Here is a 26,820-nt window from a genome sequence, read left to right as displayed (position 1 = left end):
ACAGTTGACACACTTTGTTACATTGGCTTCAGGTGTACAATATAGTGATTCAGCTTCTATGTTAGACCACAATGAAGCAACCATTGATTACTGTACAGCACTATAATAATATCATTGCTCATAATCCCTATTCTATTTCTATGGCTCATTCATTTTGTACCCAGAAGCCTGTATCTCCCACTCTTTCCCTAATTTTGCCCATTCCCCACCCCTTCTCTCTGGCAGCCGTCAGTTTGTTCTCTGTATTTATGGGATTTATTCTTTTTGTTTATGAATTTGTTTTGTATTTAGAAGATGCTACTTGAGTGAAATCATGTGGTATTTATCCTTCTCAGTCTGACTTACTTCACATCATAATACTCTCCAGGTCCATCCGTGTTGTAACAAATAGCAAGATCTCACCCTTTTTATAGCTGTGCAATATTCCAGTGTGTCTGTCTGTACACACACACATGCATATACACACATACACACACATTTTTCTTATCTATTTGTCTTGTCTAATTTATCTTTCATGCAATAGTCCTGAAAGAAGTTATTGTTTCTTTACCTGAGACCTCTCTTTTTTGTCTTTGTATTTTTTTTGGTTCCGCATGTATTAGTTTTTTAATATACAAGAATTTCCATATATTAACATTTCCATATATTAACAACTAACAATTAGAATATGAAATTTTAAAAATGGTACTATTTACAATAGCATGGAGAAAAACAAAACATTCATGCATAAATCCTCCAAAACATGCATGGGGCCTGCATGCTGAAAACTGTAAGTGGGTGATAAAATAAATCAAAGTAGAACCATACAAATGGAGAGACACCCCATGTTCCTGGGCCAGAAGTCTCAATATTGTTATGATGCCAATTCTCACCAAACTGATCTATAGGTCTAACATAAGCTCAATCAAAATTAAGCAAGATTTCTTGCAGGTGTCAACGGCTGATTCTAGAATGCTGCTGTACATTTATTTTTTAAAGAAAGAAATGGGGGGAAGCCTTCAAACCTCAACTTTCCAGAAAATGAAACCAGACACCTGTTGTCTTGCTAAGTATCATAAACATCTGGGTAGATTTTTAAATAACATTATTTCCCTATTTCTGGCAGAACTACATTTGAATAAAATCCTCTCCATGACACCTTATTCATAAGACATTATAAACAAAAACATGTTTAGAGACAAATGTTTATCCTATAAAATTAAAAGTGGGACTCAGGGCACCTGGGTGGTGCTGTTGGTTAAGTGTTCAACTCTTGGTTTCGGCTCAGGTCATGACCTCATGGTTGTGAGACCAAGCCCTGTGTTAGGCTCTGTGCTCACTGTAGAGTCTGCTTGGATTTCTCTCTCCCTCTCACTCTGCTTCTCACCCCTACCTCCGATGCTCTCTCTCTCTCTGAAATAAATAAATAAATCTTTTTAAAAAATGGGACTCAAAAGGCCTGTTTAAAAAACAATAATAAAAATCACCCCCATTCTTATCTTGGCTTTAATCATTGTCCTTATTTCTCCAACACAGATCATAAAATTTCTCATAATTATAAAAAGATGAATAACCTTGTTCTTTGTTCAAATCTTGTCCGATTTATATGGTGAATGTATTTAATGGAATGAAGTATAGACTTTTCATATAGACTTTTTTTCCCTCCAATTATAATTTCGGGCAATGGTTATTAACTTTCAGGTAGTGATCAACTTTGGACTTTATTCAGGGCATATCCTGCCTGGTCTCAGAGGGGATAATGCTTATCGCTTCTGCGGTCAGATCCCTGTCACATTCACCTCCCAATCCATCATAGGAACATGGCACCAGTAACTGGCAACTCTGTCCAAATATCCAAATATCCTGTGGCCCTGGTCAGTTTGGTGAGTCTTCATTTTCTTACATTTAAGATACTTCCTCAAGTGCCTTGAAAGTTACAGGAGATATCTGCATAAAAGTACTTTCTAAAGTGAAAAACACATATAGACATAAAATATAAACTATAATAACAGCTGTAATGCACTGAGCACCTACTGTGTACCAGATGCAGAACCACATGTTGTACATGTTTTGCATTCTCTTATGCAATCCTGATAAATCCCCATGGTAACCCTCCAAATTTAGTATCACTGCCCTCCTTTTTTACATATGAGGAAACACAGGCCCAGAGACATTAGGTTAGAAAGTGGCAGAGTCCAGGATTCAAACACAAATGCAGTCCATGGTCTTCTTTCTACTACACTGCCTCTAGGTGCTGAGTATGGTTTTCCTCATCATTCAGAGCTAAGGCAAAAGCACTGCTTAATACCATAAGAGGTGGGAGATGAGATTACGGAAGTATCATTTATTGAGAAAACCGCTCCTAGCTTAGATGGCTGGAAGACACCAGCATGGCGATATAGTGGATGCATACACTTTGAATTAGCCACAGATTTCTTGGCAAAACCTTAGATCTCACATCTTCATGGTAGTTTTGTTGTATAAAGTAGAGCCAAGACGAAGGATAGTATGAGATCCCTTATTAACCATATCTGAGCTTGTATTTTTCACTAGAAGTTCTATCTTCATCAGATGTCCAAATTATAAATGACATGAGAAGGGAGAATAAAGTAAGATACAGACTATCTTAGCTTTTCTTGATTTCTAATAATGTCATTGTCACTAAGCTGTTTTCCAAAACAAGGCAGGCTTTCTTTAACGTTGAGGCTCAGCTTGGTTTATAACCTTAATAAACCAAATTTTCATTCTTCACAAAGTCAAGTCTCCCAGTAAAAACAAGGTCTTGACTACATCGACCTTTTAATCCTTCTGTTTAAAAAAAAATGTGAGTTTTTTAAAGAATATTCTGCACAGTGGCTCAAAGCCATTAGAACGAGAAACTGCTCCAGAATGAAGTTCAGCCAATGTTTTTATTCTGTCAAAAAGCAGCTTTTATAAGAAAAAGTATTGGGCTCCTTGAGGTTTTACTGATGAAAAGAATGTTCACAAACACTTATTTCTCAGGAGATCAATCACGGCTGAGGGGTCTTTACTCCTCATGGTGGTATTAACACCACCATGGGAAGTGATTGTGATGAGAAATTAAATACTATTTTAAAATGTGTCTGGGGCATTTTTGCCTTTGGTTAAATGGACTCTACACCTTTGTGAACAGCATACAGACTGCCTACCTCCATATCTAAAGGAAGGAAATAGTGCTAGCCAATAGGGCTCTGTCTTCTATGGACTCTGCTCTCCAAACTCAATTTCCATTAGCATAACCAAAGCCATGTCTATTTGATAATACTGTAGGATCAAATTCTCAACTGACGTTCTTATTAAATGGCCAAAGCAGGCCCTCATGCTCATCTTCCGAATGCCTATATTCCATGACCCTAGATTCTCAAGCTCTCTCAGATGGATGGTTCTCAGCCATGGTTTCAGATCAAAGTAACCTGGCGAACATTAAAATGTGCAGCCATCCCTTGCGACCAATGAAATCAGTTCTCCAGTCATTATAGGTTGTGGCTTGTGGTATCCTCCCTACCTCATTGCCCTCCTCAAACACCTACCAATTCCTCTAAGCTCTGCTTCCAGGAAGGAGGCAACATTCCCAGTGGGACAGTGGGACTATTCATGATTGAGTGGACATTATGCATTCTGAGAACACTGCCTCTTTCAAGACAGGTTTTGGCAAGGGAGAGACCTGTCATTCCCTAGCCCCGATTTTAGAAAGAGCCAAGGGTAGACCTTCTACCTTCAACCCCAGTCCTTTTTCTAACCACTGGTTTACAGAGTCTTCTTGTATTGAAATGACTTTGTCCACCTTTGTGGTGCTGGCCAGAATCATTAACTGACTCTGCTCTCTCTCACTGATATCACAGTGATGGATGCTAGGAGGGGTGTCTTATTCGGTTACTCAGGGGAGAAATATTATAAGTTTAAGAACTTCTATCTACAATTGTCCCACTTCATTCTATCTGACAAATTCTTCTTCCGTTTAACTTATGTTTAGAAGTTACAACTTCTGTATTCCCTCAAACCCTGACATAGCCAACCATAGCTATGTCCTAATTCAGCTCTGTTAGTTAATAAATGACAATTCCCCTGGTACATACATTAAATAACTTAATTTCTTTTTTTAAGATTTCGTTTATTTAATTTGGGAGAGAGAGAGAGAGCATGAGCAGGGGTTGGGGGCAAAGGGAGAGAGAATCCCAAGCAGACTCCATGCTGAGTGTGCAGCCCAACATGGGGCTGGATCCCACCACTGGGAGATCATGAACTGAGCCAAAATCAAGATTTGGATGCTTAACTGACGTAACCAACCAGGTGCCCCTCATTTAATGTCTTAAGATTATGTCATGAATTGAGCACTAAAATTCCCATTTTACAGATAAGAAACAAACTCAGAACACTTATGATTCACAGCTGCTAAGCAGTGGGACTGGGATTCACACTTTCTCCCTCTTTTTTTGCTCTCTCTCATTCCTTTATTCCCAAGTTTTCTCTAGCAGGTCACCTATTTAGTTATATAATGTGTGTGTGTGTGTGTGTGTGTGTGTGTGTGTGTATTTCTAGACAGTGAGGCCAAGGAGAAACATGGGTATTATTTTTCCAGTGAGGTCCTGCGTCTTCCCCAAGCTAAGCATCCTATTAAGCCCTTTGGCCCACAGGTATCTTTCCACTAAAGCAGATTCAGTGATTTCCTCCCCTTGTCATATCTTCACTCTCCTCTTTCATGTATGCATAACATTATTCTATAACTTTTTAACATGTGCAAGTTGCCTTTTAAGCTGTGAGCTCCTTGAGAGAAGGACATTTCTTTCTAAACACTTAATACCTAGCTCAGTACTTAGCACAAGAATAACTGCTTGGTAGACCCTCATGAATGAAAGAATATGTCGCTTAAACAGAACAGCTTTTCTGAAATATAGGTGCCATTATTCCCATTTTCCAGATGAGACATTGAAGGTGGGATTGCAGCAAGTGCCCTAACCTGTGGATCCAGCATGCCCAGGGCTCTCTTCCTGCACGGCACAATCGTCGGTCTAATAATACCTTCATAAGTACCTCCAAGCCCAACCAGACAACTAGGTAATAAGTGGGAAAGCACTTTGGAAGAGATAAAGCTGTATATACAACCACGATGTAATCATTATCATCATTATCAACATTGCAGAGCTTAACTAAAGCACTTCCTTCCATTAAGAGCACTACGCTGAAACACTTAGAAAGGCATTTTCCAGTTTGTGCCTCTCAGGATCCTATCTTTGCTACAGCCCTAGCTGCAAAAGTCATTCCCACTCTGGGGATGCTTGCTAAAGGCAAGTGCTTTCAGGACTAAACCCATTCCTGCCCTGGAGGGCCCCGAGGAGTGCCGTGGCAGGCACTTCTGACCCTCACTCTCTCCCTTGGCTGGTTCAGCAATAGCTACAGTCTCTTCCGTGATACACAGTGAGCTCCCTCAGGCAGGAGTTATGAATGAAGATGCCCACAGCCCTTGTGCCCTGCACAGACACAAGTAAGAAGCAAATGCCTGTAAATGAATCATTGTGCAAGGAAGAACTTTCTAGAATTTACTTATCATCAGTGCACAAGTGGTGACTCCAGTTAGTTGGTACACAACATGTCCATGGGCAATGACATGTGCACATGTAGGGGAGGGGCATGCCACATACTCAAATCCACTTGTCTCCAGTGGCCAAACTGAAGATAAGTCAATGGAAGTGTGGCAGATTGTATTTGCTCTGAAGGGCAAATTGTCCCAAAGGGGGCTGTCAGCCATGGGTCATGTATATTTGTGACCAGCACCAATTCTGGTGGAATGGGGAATGAGTCCATTAAAAAATGTTTTGAAAGACAGTCTCTTCAATAAATGGTGCTGGGAAAATAGGACATCCACATGCAGAAGAATGAAACTAGACCACTCTCTTGCACCATACACAAAGATAAACTCAAAATGGATGAAAGATCTAAATGTGAGACAAGATTCCATCAAAATCCTAGAGGAGAACACAGGCAACACCCTTTTTGAACTCAGCCACAGTAACTTCTTGCAAGATACATCCACGAAGGCAAAAGAAACAAAAGCAAAAATGAACTATTGGGACTTCATCAAGATAAGAAGCTTTTGCACAGCAAAGGATACAGTCAACAAAACCAAAAGACAACCTACAGAATGGGAGAAGATACTTGCAAATGACATATCAGATAAAGGGCTAGTTTCCAAAATCTATAAAGAACTTATTAAACTCAACACCAAAGAAACAATCCAATCATGAAATGGGAAAAAGACATGAGAAATCTCACAGAGGAAGACATAGACATGGCCAACATGCACATGAGAAAATGCTCCACATCACTGGCCATCAGGGAAATACAAATCAAAACCACAATGAGATACCACCTTACACCACTGAGAATGGGGAAAATTAACAAGGCAGGAAACCACAAATGTTGGAGAGGATGCGGAGAAAAGGGAACCCTCTTACACTGTTGGTGGGAATGTGAACTGGTGCAGTCACTCTGGAAAACTGTGTGGAGGTTCCTCAAAGAGTTAAAAATAGACCTGCCCTACGATCCAGCAATTGCACTGTTGGGGATTTACCCCAAAGATACAGATGCAGTGAAACGCCGGGACACCTGCACCCCGATGTTTCTAGCAGCAATGTCCACAATAGCCAAACTGTGGAAGGAGCCTCAGTGTCCATCGAAAGATGAATGGATAAAGAAGATGTGGTTTATGTATACAACTAGGTAATAAGTGGGAACAACTAGGAATAAGTGGAATATTACTCAGCCATTAGAAACGACAAATACCCACCATTTGCTTCAACGTGGATGGAACTGGAGGGTATTATGCTGAGTGAAATAAGTCAATCGGAGAAGGACAAACATTATATGTTCTCATTCATTTGGGGAATATAAATAATAGTGAAAGGGAATATAAGGGAAGGGAGAAGAAATGTGTGGGAAATATCAGAAAGGGAGACAGAACATAAAGACTCCTAACTCTGGGAAACGAACTAGGGGTGGTGGAAGGGGAGGAGGGCGGGGGGTGGGGGTGAGTGGGTGATGGGCACTGAGGGGGGCACTTGATGGGATGAGCACTGGGTGTTATTCTGTATGTTGGCAAATTGAACACCAATAAAAATAAATTTATTATTAAAAATGTTTTGATCGAAAAATTGAAGTATAATTAATATATAGTGTTATATTAGTTTCAATTATACAATATAATGATTCAACAAGTCTATATGTATTTCAGTGCTCACCAAGATAAGTGTACTTTTAATCCCCTTTATCTATTTCACCCATCCTTCACCCCAACCTCACCTCTGGCAATCATCAGTTTGTTCTCTGTATTTAGGATTTTTTTTTGTTGTTGCTATTCATCTTTTTTTTTTCTTTTTCTTTTTTTAAGGATTATAGTTACTCATTTGAGAGAGAGAGAGCACACATGTGAAAGAGCAAAAGTAGGGAGGAGGGGCAGAGGGAGAAGCAGACTCCCCACTGAGCAGAGAGCCTGATGTGGGGCTCAATCCAACGACCCTGGGATCATGATCTGAGCTGAAGGCAGATGCTCAACTGACTGAGCCACCTAGGCTCTCTGTTTTGTTTCTTAAATTCCACATGAGTGAAATCATATGGTATTTGTCTTTCTCTAGATGATTTATTTCACTTAGCATTACATCCTCTAAACTCATCCATGTTGTTGCAGTGTCAATATCTCATTCCTTTTTATGGCTAGGTAATATTCCATTTTGTACACACACATATTTATATACACATTTTCCACAAACACACACACACAACACACACACATACTTCCATAATTTCTAATTAATTTAAATAGAATTTCTTTATCCATTTTTCCAAGACGACATCCATGTGCCAATAGACACATGGAATGATGCTCAACATCACTCATCATCAGGCAAACGCAAATCAAAACCACCATGAGATATCACTTCATACCTGGATGATTTTAGTCTGGATGGCTAAAATCAAAAACATAAGAAACAACAGGTGTTGGCAAGGATGCAGAGATAAAGGAACCCTCGTGCACCATTGCTGGGAGTGCAAACTGGTGCAGCCATTGTGGAAAACAGTATGGAGGCTCCTCAAGAAATTGAAAATAGAACTACCCTATGATCTAGCAATTCCACTACTGGGTATTTACCCAAAGTCCTTCATTCTTGAAGGGAGATCTGAGCAGCACATCACAACTTTCTCTATGAGAACTTCTCTTTCCAACCACATTTCAGTATGTCACCTTTCTCTGTCAACAGAGAACCCCCCCACGTTCTCTCTTACCGTCTTTACAAGTTCAAGTACATTTACAGAATAGAAGCATTTAGAATCCCAGGCAGACCTTTCTAAGCCTCAAGGCATCACTAATACCTAATTGGTTTTAAAACTTAAAGTATAAACTTAAAACTCTAGTATAAACGTCTTCCATCTTCTTTGGAAGGGAAATGCTCATTTGTATTTTCCCTGATTAAGGTGACAGAGCCTCTGACTTATAGATTTGCTCTGTTTGGTATTCATGACTGATGTGTTTAGACTCTAATTCAATAGAGTAAACAATAAAGCATCCATTCAGTCGGAATCCCTATCCAAATCTATCTGTGCACATGATCTAGCCCAGTGCATTTATATCTATCTTGTTGTAACAGCATTCATTAATTTTATGCATTTATAATTGTGACACACAAGCACATTTCTAAACCTAAAATCAATATACAGTTACAAGGTAGGTCTGATCCAAAAGTTCCCCTCCCCCCACCAGTCCCATCACCATATGCCAAAATAAATGAAAATGGATCCTAACTTCTGGAGAATGGAATAGTATCATTCAACGGGAGATAAAACAAAATGAGGGTATCAACGTCACACATACACCCACCTGTGTGTACTCATTCCTGTAATCAACACAGTCTTATGATGTCTGATTTGTTCTGGGCTCCAAGTTAGTCATCGGGAAATGAAAGATGAGTAATACATAGTCCTTGTCAACAAGGAGACAGACGTGCAAATACACCACGGGCAGTATAATGTGAGAATGGTTCATGAATGAGTGAGTCAGGGGGCGAATGAATGACAGCTGAATGCAACGACAAAGATGAGAGCCTGGTACTATGGATACTACATCCCCTTTAAAGAGTCTGGAATTTTGCAGGCACAGAAGGTGGCTAGGCATCCTGGGAAGAGGGCAAAGCACAAAGGTAACGATACTGAGAAAGGGACAGTGATACACAGGTGATGTGAGGATGTCAGGAGAGAAACTGTTCTCAAAGTTGGCATGTAGAATAATAATCTGAGGTGCGTGCTCACATGCTGATTCCCAGGTCGCATCTTCAGAGGGACTGAGCCGCTCTGGGGTGGGGCCCAGGAATCAGAATTCTCACCACGGGCCCCACCCCAGAGCGGCTCAGCCCCTTGGCTGAGCAGCGGCAGCATGGTAGCCGTCTCTGCCTTGCCCTCATGGCAATACCTTCCATTTCCTCTTGTCAACATGTTTGCTGTCAGCTTTTGGTAATTGATACTTATCATCTCTAAATGGTTCCCTTCGATTCCTATTTTTTCTTCATTTTTTATTTGAAGTGACTGATGAATTACATAAAATGCTTTTTGAGTATCTCTTGATACAATCATTCTAAATTCCTCTTTATGTGTATTGAGGCGATGGTATTTGATTTACAAAAGCCCATGATGTGGAAAGGTGTATGCACTGACAAAAGGAGGTGGTTTCTTACTTTGGGTGAGGATCTATCAGGTGCTAGGCATTTCCCAAGCATTATCTCCTCCAACCCTTGCAAGATCTCTGGGAGGTATGCATTTTCGGGCTCCATTTATATCAGGACACTGGGATTCAGACACTGAACAGGACCAAAGGTTGCCTTAAAGATACAGTGGCAAGGAAGGTACAGGGCTGGGGGGATCTGAAATTTGTTGCCATTTTTTTTTTCTTTTTAAGAGCAGATCATCTATCTCCCTGTTGACTTTAGCTGTTATGTCTTTTAACATCATCTTGTTCTTCTCATTCATTCCACATACACTTACTAGGGTTCAGTATGCCTCTTAGAGGCACCATGGGGGGAAACCTCAATGAGCAAGAAACATCCTTAAGACACATTTGCTCCTGCCCATGATAACAAATAACTGCAGTGAGAGTTCGGAGAAAAGGCCTATTCCTGCAGGTGGAGAGAATCAGGGAAGACTTCCTGTAGGAGACACTGTCATATCTGGACCTTGAAGGGTAGATGTAGGATCCAAACATGCTGCAATGGGGAGAGATAAAAAGGATAGCGGAAAAACCTAAGAGTTCCTGAGTGTCTGCAGACAGGACTCAGCCCAGGTCACCATTTTCTGCCTCCAGGATACTTGTATCACATTTATCCGACGCTAAGTGAGACTGTTAAGTGTGCTCTCTCTCTCTCTCTCTCTCTCTCTCTGCCTGAACAGTTGGTAAATAAACATCTTAGTGCCTTTTCAAGAACTACTACTCTAAAATGTCTCTGTTTGAAACAATTACTGTGCCTATCACATACCCTGAGATAAATTAACCCGTGAACACGTGCCAACTCCTAATATCCTTTTAAAAAGCAGGCACTGAAGTTGTGGGGGTGTTTCTTTGCTATAGAAAGACAAAAGGGCACTCTGGAGAAGCATTTCTGTCAGCTCAGAATGTGAGGAATCATAGATGCTATTTATAAACGACCTCCATTGTCTCTTACCACTCCTTGCAAAAACTCTGGGGCGTCACTGTTGTTATCACCACAAGGCAGATGAAGAAACTGAGGCTCAGAGTGGTTCCCTGATTGTTCAAGGTCTGGGCAGTCTGGTAGAAGTAACAATAGAACTGTGATCTAGGTCTGACACCAACGCCCACATTATTTTCCTATTTTTTGTTTGTTTGTATGTGCTAGACAGAGAAGGGCCCCATTCTAGACTCTCCTCTGTCTCTAGGTCTCAGTTCCTTTAATCTATAGCTCTGTGTATCCTGGTCATTAGCACTCTTTGGGGCACTCTTCAGGCTACCTTTGACCTGGCAGCCTGGTGCTCTCAGCTCTCACCGGGCAGCAAATCTGCAAGATAGCAAATACAGAACTGCCTCAAGGGCCTCCTGGCCAGTCAGGGATAGCTACCACTTCCTGTCCCTAGCAAGGCCCTGATGTCCATGCATGGAACTGAGTTTCTGCAGACAGGCAGATATGCCTTTGGATCCTGGCTCTCTTGAAGCCTGGCCAAGGGCTTGTCCCAGCACATGATCGAGGTGAGAGCCCTTCCATCCTCTGAAGAACAGGGTTTAGTGAGACAGATGGGCAGGGCTTGGGGCCACATGGTCGTGGATTCAAACCGTCACCCTGCAACATCCTGCCTATGGGAGCTAGACAAGCCCTCACACCTCAGTCTCAATGTCTACATAGACTCAACACAGCCACATGTATCTTGCAGGGCTTTCTGCAAGCATTAGATGAGCCTGGCCTGTAATAGCTACCAACCGGTAACTCCCGTCAACTTCTGCCCACTTCTCAACTGGTTCAGGTGTGCCTCATTCACCTTTGTGTCTGCAACAGCAAACATATGGTGCAGCACACTGAACGAGCTCATAAAACAGGATGGCTCTTGAACTCCATCTTCCTCCTGTCTCAAAGCCCAGGGTGGGGATTGGCCAACTGTGGCCCTCAGGACAAATCTAGCCCGCTATTTGATTTTTTAAAATATTTTTTTAATTGAAATACATCCATACTCATTCACTTGCACATCATCTATGGCTGCTTTCCTGTTACAAAAGCAGAGTAGATGCAACAAAGACCATATGCCCACAAAGCCAAAAATATTTACTACTAACTCCTTATGGAAAAAAATTTGTGGACTGCTGATTTTGTGCATAGGATCTTTCAGTGGGAGGAGAGCCCTTGAGGGCCTCTTTGTTTTGAGGAAAAATAAATTCCTCTGCTCCTTCTCTACTCACACTTTAGATCCTCTTTCCTGGTTTATCTTTTTTCCCCTCAGTTCTCTTGACCATTCCCTAACATTTATGCTACCTTTCTTATCATGTTATTTATCCTCAATCTCCTCTACTAAAAAGCTTCACGTGGGCAGGGAGTTTCATTTATTGCGCTCTTATACGCCAGTTAGGACCAGTGCCTGGCACAAAAGTGGGAACCCCACATTTACCTGTTGAATGGATAAATGTGGATTTCACTGAAATAATTATTCAGCGAAAGTGTGTTGGAGGATTTCTCTTTCATAGAAGATTCTAGGGCTTAGAGAGGAACCAGGTGGCTCCCCAACCCCTGGGGGAGGGTATTGCTTTTCCTTTTTATAGACAAGACAACTGAGACTCTGGCTAAGTCAGAAAGTCTGGAAAGTCTCAAAGTTTCATGTGCCCGCGAGTCACCTGGGGCTCTTGACTACATTGCATCTACAATGCAGGTTCTGATTCAAGAGGTGCAACTTGGGACCCTTGTGCTGCGGTTCTAGCAAGCTCCAGGTAATGGCCAATGCTGCTGGTCTATGGACTACCCTTGGAGGAGAGGGGGTTGAAGGCACACACTCAGAGTTAATACCTAAGACTCGGGGGAATCTGGAAATGACGGTGGTCAGCATTTCCCTTCTGTTTCTTTTTCTCCCATCTACATGCATCTTGCCTCTTATAGAACCATGCAATGGTCTCACAGAACCTGCCGAGCCTCCCCTCCAGGGCTGCTCCCTATCCCCAAACACTCTGCCCCTGGACTTTCCCTTCCACAGCCACCAGCATCTTCTGGCTTCTTCCTTCCTTTACTATACAAGTGCCCAGGACTTTTGGATCCTTCAAGGAGCCACTCTCATGCTCTCCTCTGTTCTAGGGCCCAGGGGTTAAAGAGAAGTATCCTCCTCCTCACAGGCCCTAGGCTACCTTCCTCCCCTCAACCCACCTGCACAATGACTTCTGATGGTTAGATGGCAGGCCGGTGCCCATGCTCTCCACTCCCATCTCTCTGCAGCACCTCCACTGTCAAGTCTGCCTTCTGCAATGGCTTCTCCTCTTGGTTCTTAAGGTTCTCCTTCTACCTCTCTATCTGCTATGCCAGTTCTTCTCCTCTGAATCATTCACCATGGTCAGTTTCCAAGCTGGCATCACTTTCACAATCTAAGATCTGTGACTTAGAACTCTTAGGTTTGCACAACCCAAAGACTTCGGTTTATCACCTTGAACTACAAGCACTTGAGTGTCTGTCTCCTACACTTTCATCACATTCTTCATCTTTGATTCCACCACAGTACTCAGCACAGTGGGCATCCAAAGATAGTGCTAATAAGCACACTGGCTAACTGATGCAGGAGGCGAGGTGCCCAGAGGCTGTAATGGATCATTGTATGCCCAGACCTATTGTGGAACTATGATGCCAGAAGAACCTCTGGAAGACCAGAGATGCTTCTAGGGGCCAATACTACTGTTCTGACTTCTTATGGTTTCCTGAAGGGGGAAAGAGAGAAAAGTAACCATTGAGTGCCAACTTTGTGCCAGGCACTTTACAAAATCCCTCATTCCCTGAGTTAGGCACTATTACCCCTATTTTGGGGTTAAGAGAAATAAGGCTCAAGGAGTTCAGAAGATTTTCTAAAGGCTTCATAGCTGATGAGTGACAAACACGTGACTTGCACCCAGAGCTTCACGACTCCTAAAACTCATTCTCCTTCTACCACAGCAACAAAACCCCATATTGTTGTAACCTCTATGCCTTTGCAGATGCTGTTCCCTCTGCTTAGAATTCTTATTTCTTCAGCAGTGGGTAAATCCATTTCTATAAACACTGATAACTATCCCCTGCCCCATTAAAAACTAGTCACCCAAGCAAATTCTCCTATGCCACAGTATACATAGGCACCCTCAGCTGACATTTTCAAGTATTTGGTTTTATGCTAGTTCTCAAAGGAGCTTGAACTCCAGGAGGGTGGGGCTCAAAGTCCTGGCCATCTCTCTATCCATAGTGTCTGGAACATAATGACCATGTTTAATGCATGTTTATCAAATGAATGGATGAATGAACAAATGAAGCAAGTTCTCTGGTACTTTCAGTGTTGGTGGTGGGAGTCCATTGGTTCCTATATAATATAATGGCAGTAGTATCAGAATCTTATCTGCTTATTGCATGGCCTATTGAGTAGGACCCAAACACTGAACAGAGGGAGTGGGATAGCCTTTGGCTGGTCCATCCTCACCAGTGAAGGCTTCAGCAGATGCCACTAGCAGACATGGCTTCCCTCATAAGGCTGGGTGTGCCAAGAGTGAAGCAAGACATGGAATGATGGACAATACACTTTTACCAGAAGCCAGATGTCCTGGGTTTTAATCCCACTGGATGTGTGATTTCACATACTTCTCTGGACATCAATTTTCAAATATGGGGAATGCATATTATGGATATGGAGCTACTTCAGTGGTTTTCTTAACTTTTCATTACCAAAGATCTGTTTATGGAGTTTTATCTCCTTTACCTTTGTGTTTTCAAAATTTCTGGTTTAATTATGAGAAAAATCATCCCCTTTATTTAGAAAGTGCAAAAAAATTAACAGGCAACAGGCCAGCTATAACTACCAACAAAATGCTTTGACAACATGAGATAACTAATGCCAAACCCCACACTGTGATCATTCCAGTGCAAAGCAAAGACCTTGGATGTTTCTTTTACCTGTTAAGCTGGTTCTAGGTAAAGTCATGGTTCCCTGTAGACTTACTGAAACAGTGGAAACAACCAATGAATTTCTTTCTAATCTTTGAGTCCCTCGAGGCTACACATTTCCCAAGTAGATACCAATGGGCTCTGATGTTGCTGAGAATGGTGATTCTGTTTTATGTTTGCAAGTCCTGCAGGGGGATTAAGCTGACCTCTTACTGAAATCTGGGGATTTCTAATAAGAAAATTACACTGCCAAAGGAGAAATAGCCCTTCACATCTCCAAAAGTAGGGGGGAGGAATCCAAGATGGCAGAAACATAACAGATGTAAACAATGGTAGCACATTTTCAAATGGAAAACATCTATGTGAAATAAAAACTTTGGGGCTACAGATGACTTAGACAGAAGTGAGTATGAGAAACCAACAGACACTTGGTTGGTGCAGGAAATGCATGCTACAGGTTCCCTCACAGGGCACGAAGCAAAGTTTCCCCGGGTCGATACTTACAAGTAATAGGAGTAGGAATAAGCATTTCTTCTATATATTGATGGGCAGTCAGATGAAGGAAATGTCCAAAAAGGGGGAAAAAGAAAAGACAAACAAACAAGAATTAGATTTATATGAAATCTTGATTCTTAGAAATGCATATAGTATTTCAGCATCCCAAAGCTCAAGGAGATGCAAGTTTCTCTACTAATTATCTTTGCTGAGAATCAGATACTTCCAGTGGTAGAAGGAGTGAGAGAGACCTCTCTTATGATGGAGAAATTCACTACTCAGGCAGAGAAAGCCATGTCTAATGTTGGCTGGTTTAGTTGTTTGAAAGTTCTTTTTTTTTTTTTTTTTTTTTTACAGTCAACTAAAGCTAGGTTCCTTATGCCTTTTTTTGGTCCTGGGTCAGACTTTTGTGGACTTCTAGAACTATTCAACCACTCTTCATGATAGTGCTCTTATGACCTAAGTAAAACCATAATGACTTCTGTGTTCTCTGTTTCAGGTCAAAACACATCAGAACCTATTTAGTAAGGTCATACCAAAAGTAAGGTAATTGGTAGCTAAGCAATCAAGATGGCTCCCCTATGACCCACACTTCCCAGTACACATGTGTATATGTAGTGCCTTCCCACACTGAACCAGGACTGATCCTATGTGACCAGCAGGTTGTGGTAGGAATGACATTCTGAGACTTTCTAGGATATGTCAGAAAGAAGATGTGTAGCTCTTGCTGGGTTTTCAGAACTCTCAGTTGGAACCCTAACTGTCTATGAAAGAAGTCCAAGTATCCTGAAGTTGCCATCCTGAAAAGACCAAGTAGAGAGACACAAATCCTGCATAAAGAGACATCCAGTCAGCCTCTGCCAGTTGGATTATGTCAATGGGGATCCTTGGTATCATGGAACAAAACAAGTCATTCCCTTCAAGCCCTGACCAAAGCACAGATAAGTAAGAAAAGTAAATCACCAAATTTCATATTTGTTATATATCAGTAATCAGAAAAAATTCAAACTTCATCATTAAAGAGAACTGTACTAAGAGAAAGGAATTCTGACCTTCAATTTGAACAGACTACAACTTGAATAAATTCTCTCTGCCTTTATTTCCTTTCTGATACTCATATGAGTTGAACTAGATGATTAGTTTTCAAACTGTGCTTGTAGGATCCTGAGGGTTCTGCAAGGTAGCCTCACTGAAGTGGGAGAGTGGGAAACTGAGTAGGTAGGACTGCTGGTCACCCACCATCCACAAAAGACAGCATTTCTCCATTAAAAAAAAAGATTTATTTCTTCATGAGAGACACACAGAGAAAGGCAGAGACATAGACAGAGGGAGAGGCATTCTCCCTGCAGGAGCTTGATGCTGAACTCAATCCCAGGACTCTGGGATCATGATCTGAGCCAAAGGAAAATGCTCAACCACTGAGCCACCCAGGCACTCCTTCCATTTTTTTATATTTTATAATTTGAAATTTCACATGACTAAGAATCCCATTCTCCAAAAGAAAGCTTGAAAAATCACTACCTGAATTCTCTTCCCACAATGTACTGTCTAGCTCTTGGCTTCTGAACAATAAAAAACTCAAATAAGTCCACAACATTCCTTTTGTTATAACTTTTTTTGTATTTTATAGGGAAATAAATAAGAATGCTTTTATCTTACAGACTTAGTCACACTGACAATAACTGATACATTTGTGGATTGAGAAAAAATTGCTGATAATTAAGGTACCCAAATATCTATCTGAATAGGCAAGAATAGTTCTCTTGCCTCTTGAGTTGTTTGGTTATTTGCAACTGTTATCCCAGTTTGCTTGGCTCAGGAAGATGCAGTCTTTATATCTGCAGTGTGGGAACATGTCCTTAGAGCCTCAAATTTCTCCCTTTCAAGTAGGAAGTAGCCAAAGTCCCCTAGGCAGGGCCACCTCTAGGCTTTCTCTTATTCATCAGAAAAGCCCAACTCTAGCTCCAGAAGAAGGTAATGCTGAGAGCTAAGAAGTCATGGCAGGAAGGAAGCCCCATGACTCCTTGGGAAGATGAGATGGGGAAAATGAGCCACAATGCAGCAAAATCTGGTCACTGATAAAACTGTTCAACATCTTGGGTCAAAGGAACAGTGACCCTGGATGATAAAAGGGGTGAGGAATGCCATGCTTTGATGGGTGGGAGTTGGAAGAGCCTATGCAGTTCACCAAATCCCCTTCACCAACCATACAGATTCACGCTGTAAGGAGACAGTTCTTCTCCGTCAGGGCTGGTTCTGTGGCCCAGTGCCTAGAAGTGGGATTCCTTGGGGGAAGAAAGCTAGGGTTCCATTTTATGAAGACTTAAAGATACCTATGTTCTCCATATTGTCAAGAACAGTGGGCTGAGATTCAAGAGGGCATGGTTCTGATCCCAGCTTTCAGTTGCTCACTGTGACATCTTGGACGTTAGTTCCTTCCTCTGGACCTGTTTCCTGATCCATGTACCAAGGTGAATGGCATGTATGACTGCCAGCCTCAATGGCTTTGAGGAGTGGAAATATGATGTCTTAGCATTCTAGCACCACTGCTTGCTAACTGCATGGCTTTGGGTAAGTCACTGAGTATCTCTGAGTCTCAGTCTCTCCACGTCAAGGTTGGAGGCAATAGTATTCCCAAGAGTCACTGTGGCCATTAACGTTAGATTAATCTAAATCATGCAAATTATATATGACATAGAATATATAAAGTATTTTAAGTAAATCATATAAATCTAATCTATTAGGGAGAAATTTGAGGCTATAATCTATTAATCTAAACATCTGACATTAGTAGTGCTCAAAAATCTTGAGCAGGAAGACAGCTGTGCTTAGAAAAAACCAAAAAACTCCAAACTTAATAAATCACATATTGCAGAATCTTCTTCTCAGCTGGCTGACAAGGCTGACTTGAGGCACAGCTTTCCTTTGTTCCATACTTATTTAAACAGGACTAAGTCATCTACTTAAGATCTATTTGACCATCTACCCATCGATCTATCCATTTGACCATCTACCCATCCATCTAACTCAATAAAGGGGAGTTTATGTCCCTGCCTTATCTACAGATACAAGGCTTGCTGCTTCTCACTCTGGTGACCAGGAACAAAGTGTTCACCTCTTTAGGAATGTTAAAAATAGTACTAAAATAAGAAAAAAAAAAGGACTTATGGAGCACTTACTATCTGTCATGTATTGTCCTAGGCTCTCATATATTAACTCAAGTATTCCTCACAACTACCCTGACAGATGTGTATTAATTATTATCATCCCCACTTTTCAGAGGAGGAAACTGTTGCAAAGAAGGTGATGTAATTTGTCTAAGATCATGCAGCTAGTAACTGGATTTGACAGCAACATGGATCTAAGGCTCATGTTGTAGACCACTAGCCTGTGCTCCCTATGAAGAAGGAAGAAAATAGATACATGAGAGCAACACAGTGGGACTGGCATTGAGATGACACGTGCCTTAAATCTTTTAATCCTCCCTACAACTCCATGGCACAGGTATTACTGTTATCACTTTTGGTTGAGGAATCTGAGGCTCTAAGGGGTCACTCCTACTAGGTCTATTGCCTTGCATAGTTTTGGACCATGTGCAAGGCCTCCACCCTGAGCCACATGTCCTTGCCATCAACAGCCCCAGGCTGTGCTCTTGGGGCCCAGGCTGCACTCAGTATTTTAGACCTTCTGGCTTTTCTGCTTTCAACCATCAGGATTCACCTTTGCCTGGGCCACCTACTCATAACAATATGCTTCCTTATCTTCAAACCACCTCTTCCAAGTAGTTTTTCTGAATTATCCTGGTTGTCACCAAAAGCCAGTGTCATTCTGACCCAGCTTCAAGGCAACTCCAGAAGAACAACAACTGACAAGCCTCTATTAATTGAGTATCTTTTCCCAATTATATTGCAAAGTCTTCCAGGGCAAGGATTACAGTTCTTTACTGTGTGGCCAAAACACAGTATACACGTGTGTTTTCTCTCAGGCTTAAAGAAGATTTACCGAAGGTCTAAATTTACAAGGATACAGTGATATTGCAAGTAACAGATTGCCTGAGACCAAAAATCTTGAGCAGGAAGACAGCTGTGCTTAGAAAAAACCAAAAAACTCCAAACTTAATAAATCACATATTGCAGAATCTTCTCAGCTGGCTGACAAGGCTGACTTGAGGCACAGCTTTCCTTTGTTCCATACTATTTAAACAGGACTAAGTGATCTACTTAAGATCCATTTGACCATCTACCCATTGATCTATCCATTTGACCATCTACCCATCCATCTAACTCATAAACCCACTCATCCACCCTTCTATACACCCAAGCGTCCATCTGTGCATGCATGCCTGCATCCAACCATCCATCCCTCCATCCATCTAACCATCCATCCACCTACCCACTTAGCAATTTATCCACACAGTTATCCATCTATCCTATAAACCCACCCACTCATCTACTCATCCATCCACTCAACTACCCTTTCATCCAACAATCCATTCATTATCCACTCATCCATCTTTCCATCATCAATTCAATGAACACTTCTCAAAGGCTTACCATATGCCTGTCCCTGCTGAGTTCCAGAGATAGAAAGACAAATAAGATCTTGATCCAACCCAAGTCTGATGGGAGAGCCAGATAAGAAACTTGTAAAACAGATAGTAATAAGAGCTACCACTTAGCAGGAGGTCACTTCTGTGCCAGGTACTGTGTTAGCACACCATGTAGACTATTTTACTTAATCCTCACTATGCAGAATTACTATCCCTGTTTTATGGATGAAGAAAGTGAAGCTCAGAGACGTTAGATAACTTACTCAAATTGATATAGTTGGTAAGTGGCATGGCAGGAATAAGAATGCAAGCAGTAGGACTCTAGAAGCCTGCATGAATAACCACTATGCTATACTGTCTTCTGGAGTGATAAGTCACATGAAGCAGCAACACAGGGAGCAGTAGGACCATATCCAGGGATAAGAGTGGGGAGCGGGACAGATAAGGTGGCCTAGAGCCTACGATGCTTGAGTTGTAAAGTCAAGGAGCATCTAGATGGATGGAGGAGGAGGGGGTACTTCCAGGCAGATGAAACTCTCCAGGGCAGCCTGGGTGGCTCATGGTTTAGCACTGCATTAAGCCCAGGGCCTGATCTTGGAGACCCAGGATCAAGTCCCATGTCAGGCTCCCTGCATAGAGCCTGCTTCTCCCTCTGCCTGTGTCTCTGCCTCTCTTTCTCTCTCTCTCTCTCGAATAAAGAAATAAAATCTTTTTTAAAAAAAAGATGGAACTCTCTATGGAATGAGAGGTCAGTTAGCAAGGTGAGAATGTCAAAATATTGGCAGAGCCTAGTTCCCAAAGAGCTGAAGGACTTAGTCTCAGTACCACAAGTCATAGGGTGAACCCAGTGGCCAAATACTTTTTCTAGATGAATGATTCTGTCAGGAGTGTGAGAAGAAACTTGGAGGGAAAGAGGGATTGGGGTCATGAATGCTACTGCAGGAGTCTAAACAAGAGATGTTGTGGGCCCATCTCATAATGGCTATGGGGAAGGAGAATTGAATGTGAAAGGTGAGTCAGTAGGGGATTAAATGTAAGCATACTGAGGAGGTCTTCCCAGGTTGTAGTTTGAGTGGCTACCCGAGTGAGCACAAACAGGATTCACTTTTCAGCGTGTGGAGTAAGGAGCCCTTTAGAATGGAGTGGCCAAAATAGCCAGCATGACACACTTAATCTGGGCTGCTTTTCCACCTCAACGAACCACTGAAAATTCTGTCATACAATTCAGCATTTCAGCAAGTCCTGTTTTATATTTCATTCAGGCGAGATGGTGTTTAAAAGTGTAGCATCCATTATCAGATTGGCAAAATTTCAGACCCAGCTCTGCCACTTATTGGCTATGTGTTTTGGGGGCAATTTCCTTAAATTCCACATTTCAGTTTTGTGATCTGTAGCATATACTATAATCTCAGAGTGGCATTGCCTCTTTGGCTGACCCAGAACTTCTCTTTTCCTATTGTCTCACTTTTTCCCCCTGGAAAGACAGTATGTTCCCTGAAGGCTCAGACCATGCTATATCTGACCTATGCTGCCTTTCCAGCCTTACACCCTCCCCACAGGACTGGGTTTACTCTTGATGCTCCCTGTTGGCATTTGGGTCTGTGTTCTGAGGGAAGTTTCCCTGCCCAAGAGATGGAGTGTTAATCATGGGCCCCATCTGTTCTAATTTTACTGGGCTCTTCCGTTCAACATGTTTTTAGGGAATCCCCAGTATCCGCATGGCACATTTGTGATAAGAATGAATCAGAATGGGCAGCTGATGGTCTAGTGCAGAAGATAAGATATGAATACAAATGACAAATATAACAGGATATAGCACAGATCTTCATAGAGGGGATCCAGATGGTGAAGAGATTGTGCCTCGATTGGAGGTCAGGAAAGGTTTACTGGAGAAGGTGGATTTTGAATTAGGCTATAAACAGGGGTAGAATCTGGTCACATACTGAGGACCACAGGCATTGAATGAGGAAAAGACTTCATAAGCGAAGGTATAGGAGTGGAGTAAGACCTCAGGAAATCTGCCAAAATGACTGTGAGCAGTGAGACAGTGTAGCTTGACGAAATTCTCCAGATGACCAAAACCATATGCTTCTTCTCTCATCTCTACCCCCATAAACTGTTGTTAGAGGGAGGAGAAGCCATCAAACGATCTTAGACAGTATGTCTGGGAGGACAAGTTTCATTTATGAAACATCACTCTGGCTGCACTGCAGAGGGTGGGCAGGAGGGTTGGGGCTGGGGAGGAGACTCATGCGATAGAGCTATAGCAGCCTGTACCATGGAAGGAGTGGTGCAGGGAGGGAGGGAGGGAAGGATGTGACCCAGAGAAGGTAAAGATGCAGGTTCAGAAGAATCAGGGTGATACAACCCCATCAGTTTGGCTGGTGGAATGAGAGGTAGTACCTGTCACTAAGATGGGGACATAGGATCATGAGCAGGTTGGTGGGCAGGTGATGATTGGGGCTATGACCATGAAAACCTCAAGGGATTTTCAAGGCAGATGTCCAGAGGCAGATGATACAAGCAGTGAAGCTCTGGTGAGAAAAGACTAAAGAGGAAGATCCCTCCTGGGCCATTTCCATTTCAAGGGCAGCAAAACTACAACCACCTAGTGGATGCATTCACACATGAAGACCTGGGCATACAGCAGAGTAGGGTCAGGGACTTGTGGAAAGACTCAAGGAAGAGGAAATATTTGGAAGTCCTACTTGGATGAACTTGGGGCTTAGGCTTACAGAGTAGCAGGAGGCTTGTAGGTGAAGACAAATGTCTGACATTTGCTTCAGGACAACAGTGTGCACAACAGCATAGAGTAGTAGCAAATGATACTTGGACCTGGGTCACCTGTTTCCTATTCCAGGATTCACTTATTTTCTACCAGTCTCCATGAACTGACAGAAGTTACCAGCCTTCAGTTGGCTCTCTACAGTCACAGAGCCTACGTTTGTGTTTTGACTCTTCAAGGTCTTGGGCAACTCACAAACCTTTTTGAACTTTGGTTTCCAATTCTCAAAAAAAAAAAAAAAATGGGGGGAGTATCAACACCTTACCCTTCTATGGTTATTTGTAGTATTAAAATCACAATATGGGGACAGTTTAAATGGAAAATTAGGTTAGGTACAAATTAGGTTAATGTGTGTATTGATTGCAGCACTGCCCTTAGCATATTAGCAGTGGGTTTGGAGCTGGGTTGGTAGAGTTGATGGCCATGTGAGAGATGAATGTCCCTGTTGATATCATGCATTATGATCTCTTAGGCTGGTATAGGAAATGAAGCCTGACCCAACCATTAGCTCACTTGATCTTCAGAACAACCCCATAGGATTAGCCACGTCTCATAGTCATGAAAGTAAAGCCTGAGTTTTGTTGTTTCTCCAAGGCTAACAGCAAACAAATGGAACTATAAAGATTTGTACCTAGTGTTTCTGCTTCCCTGTCCACAGCAAAAAGATGTCTGTACTCATGAGACTGGGAGCTACTGGGGCAAACCCAAGTCACAGAGAATCAAAGTACACCAAGAGACGCACATTGCTCTCAAAGTAGGTTTCTCATAGTTCAAACTCAAGACACTCCAAATTCACTCTTGAAAACGTTACTATTTGGACAGACAATGCATGGTTGGCATGAGGCTGAACCAGGAAGAGCTGGGCAGGGGAAGGATGAGGGGAGATGGAGGTGGCTAGAACCATGTGTGGGGCCTGACTTCAAAAAGGTCTCCCCAAGGGCACCTGGGTAGCTCAGTGGTTGAGCATTTGTCTTTGGCTCAGGTTGTGATCCTGTGGTCCTAGGATCAAGTAAGTCCTGCAGTAGACTGCCCACAGGGAGTCTGCTTCTCTCTCTGCCTATGTCTCTGCCTCTCTCTGTGTCTCATGAATTAAAAAAAAAAAAAGTCTCCCTAAAAATTGTTCAGTTTCCATTTGAAAAGCGAAAAGGAATGGAAAGGTTAACGTAGGATCCAGACAAGTCTTGGGGTACAAATCTACCAAAGAATCCTGTTTTACCTGGCGCCAGTACTTCCCCACGTAAAAGTAAATGGCTATGCCTTAAGCCTTGGAGGACTATGCTTGGACTTCAAGAAGTGTGTTCCAAGGAATAAATTAGGACTATGTGAAGCTTGGGAGCATGCACATGTATGTATATATCCTATAGTAAAACGTAGAATTTCCCATATGTGAGTAGTTAATAAACACCTTCAAACATCAAGGTTAAGGCACTAAGGCTTGAGCTTTCTATTTTAATTTTCATCGAAGGCAGCAAGAGCCCCATAGTAGTAAGCCAAGGGCCCAGAGGGGTGGCCTAGCAACTCTTTGGCTGGATACTCCTTTGAGAAAGGATGTCCAGCACTTCTAGAGGGAGGAGACCAGGGAAGATGACCAGGAGTGTAGTAATGAGTCTCTCTCTATTTCAGAGCTCAACAGGGTAGTCATGAAAAGGTGGTATGTTCTATTACATAATGGCATACAGAAATGCATTCTAGAACATTCTGAGGTCCAGATGTTCTAGATCTTGATCAAGAGAACTGGGAATAAAGGATGGAGCCATTACCCAGCCAATATTCAATATCTTGGTTATGAATTGTATCAGAAAAGGAACTCCAGGTTCCTTTCTTATAATGCACACATAATCCGCCATCTCCATGTAGCCCTGATTCTGCATTGGCCTGCATTCAAAGAAACCCTCTCCAAACAACCAAAGGTACTACAAAAAATATTTTAACTTGTATCTTTTGCAAATCCTGTTTGAATCACCCACCAACATTTCATATCCCCTTCTGCAACCTTACATTTCTCAATATCCCCTCTATCCATTACAGAGCAACCAAGCAACAAAACAATTGATTTAGCTTCTTTCATTAAGTCCTTCCCTTGGTCCTCTGTCTCTCTAGCCCATTCTCTGTTCCTTTCTAGTTCAGTATAACAAAAGAAAACACCTAACAGCAAGAGAAGGACTCTCTTTGGAGAGTCACAGGGAAGCCCCAAGGCCAGTGATGATGAACCCTGCAGGGAGAATCTGGGGACATCTTAGGTATACCGAAACATCTGGCTGCAGCTTTGGGGAAGTTTCTGAGCAGACGAATCCCTTAGGAGCAGAGAAAACATAAATCCACCACTCCCATATCCATAGAGATGAGGAAGTTAGACCCAGCTCAAATCGGGATTCTGTGATGTGACTTCTGAGAGTTCCTGCAACCAGGAACTAGCTCTAGGTCATGCTGGAACCCTGAAGAGATGCTGACACTAGGATCCTGAGTTATGATGATCTGCCTATTATTCCAGAGTTTCTTTTCCTATAATACCTCTTCCTTTTAGGTAGCTGCTGAAAGCATTCAGGCCAGCAGTAAATTAGTGACCAACTCAATTAAACAATGAAGTTTTCCCATACTTCTATATGGGGCTGGAGTCAGAGGAGCTATGAGAGCTCACCAAATGCTTCACTATCCTTTAGGAGCATCTCTTGCCATCAGAAGACACTGTAGGTTACTGGAAAGAGTGCAGATCTATACGTTCTCTTTTTCTCTTATTCTTTCCTTGCTCTGTACCAATCTGTAAATTATTACTACCAACTAGGTCTTATTTTCCTTTTCTCTTATTTTCTCCAAGAGATACGTGTATGCAAACAGTGACCAGCCTCCACCCTGGCCCACCCCTCCCTGCTGCCACAACATCTCAGATTTGTCTCTTGGGGGACAAATGGTGATCATGTGACTCCTATTGGTTGGGTCTGATGGATGGTTTTGATAGAGGTGAGAGATGATCAAGATATGCAGTAGAGGTTAAAATCACACGAAGGACTCACTTTATACTCGTTCCCACCCTGGAAACAGAGAGCCCATTCCTCCCTCCCGAAAAGTCACACATTGCAGAAATAGCTATAGAGAAGGAAGTGAAATTTCTTCACAAGCTCACAGACGATGGTGACGTGGGTTAAGCCAGGCTTTAGAAAGAGCAAAATTGGAAGAGCTTATCTGACTTACAAATCAGTGGCAAAGAATGAGAACATTTCAGGTCTATCAGAGAGGAATGCAATTCTGTTAAATTGGTTACTTTTTCCAGGTAGACAATCCCAAACTCACCTCTGCGTCTAATGCGGCTGTGATTCTAAGAAACATGTCAGAAATCTTACACGTGCTGACTGCCCCCGGAGAAACCAGACTTCATGTTTGACTTCATCTAATAGCACCTGACTTATCAACGAGATCTACAATGTGGTCTTATGGATGATGATGATATGATAATGCAGTGCTGTCCTTAATGCTTTAGGGGCTCTTGTTCCCTTATTAATATTGTACCTTCCCTTCCCCCTCTCCGACCAGAAAATCAGTAGCTGGATAAGAACCTTAATTCCCCAGTCATTCTGCTGAGAGCCTGAGGAAAGGAGTGATCCTGTTAGAGGATATCAAGAAAGGACAAGGTCCTACCAACAGATGTCCTGGCTGGAGGGAGGACTGGCTGATTCAGAACAGAGTCATGAAAGACACAAGGCTATTCTGGTGCCAAAATGGCTAAGAGAAGGCTGACTGCATGTATCGTGGGAACCCCAGTATTTCTGACTCACTGAACACTGGAAAGTGGAATTTAAAAAAAAGCTTTTTGATTTATATACGTGAGACTCCTTAGGTAGAAGCTGGAGCATGTATTTAGGACATTCTGTTTCTTTGCTATGGTAGGAAACAAATTTCATGAGCGCTTTTCCTCCCACAGAAGGGAAGCAAGTCTCTGGTCCTTGTTACTGGGCTTGTCCTAAATTCTGTGAGGGACCAAACAAGCAGAGCTTTAGACCCAGGTGCTAACTGGTTCATTTAATGATGTAAAAGTATTTTCAAGCTGGAGGCAGGGCATGCTGCAGTACACAATGTCACAATGTAGAGAAATGTTTTGTTTGCTCTGGCCAACTAGGGGAATGGGAAGGTGGAGACCAAGGCTGGGACAGCCATGTTGAAACTGACAACACACGGAGGTGGGTCTTAGGCATGGAAACAGGATGCCAGTCCAGGGGTCAAGGAGAGGTGGGCCCTGGGACTCTCTGTTTGGAGGAATAACTTTGTATCCTGAGACACTGACAGCTGATTTGCATCAGCTTTCCCAGATGAAGGGTTCCTTGCCCTCTCTGCAATTCTCTTGTGTTATCCTCAAGCCT

General features: G+C 42.3%; 1 protein-coding gene across 3 annotated transcripts in view; it reads right to left on the bottom strand.

The window, feature by feature from the left end:
- PTPRT (protein tyrosine phosphatase receptor type T) overlaps positions 1-26,820 on the bottom strand; it is a 1,038,801-nt gene that overhangs the window by 151,169 nt on the left and 860,812 nt on the right. For all 3 annotated transcript variants that reach the window (XM_055306331.1, XM_055306315.1, XM_055306321.1), the window contains one exon: positions 15,144-15,173. In XM_055306331.1, coding sequence (XP_055162306.1) covers positions 15,144-15,173 — 30 coding nt within the window. The remainder of the gene's footprint in view (positions 1-15,143; positions 15,174-26,820) is intronic.

The sequence above is a fragment of the Nyctereutes procyonoides genome, unplaced genomic scaffold (assembly GCF_905146905.1).
Source record: "Nyctereutes procyonoides isolate TBG_1078 unplaced genomic scaffold, NYPRO_anot_genome, whole genome shotgun sequence".
Taxonomy (NCBI): Eukaryota; Metazoa; Chordata; class Mammalia; order Carnivora; family Canidae; genus Nyctereutes; species Nyctereutes procyonoides.
The sequence above is the reverse complement of the archived record's forward strand: the minus strand, read 5'-3'. Positions and strand labels throughout refer to the sequence as shown.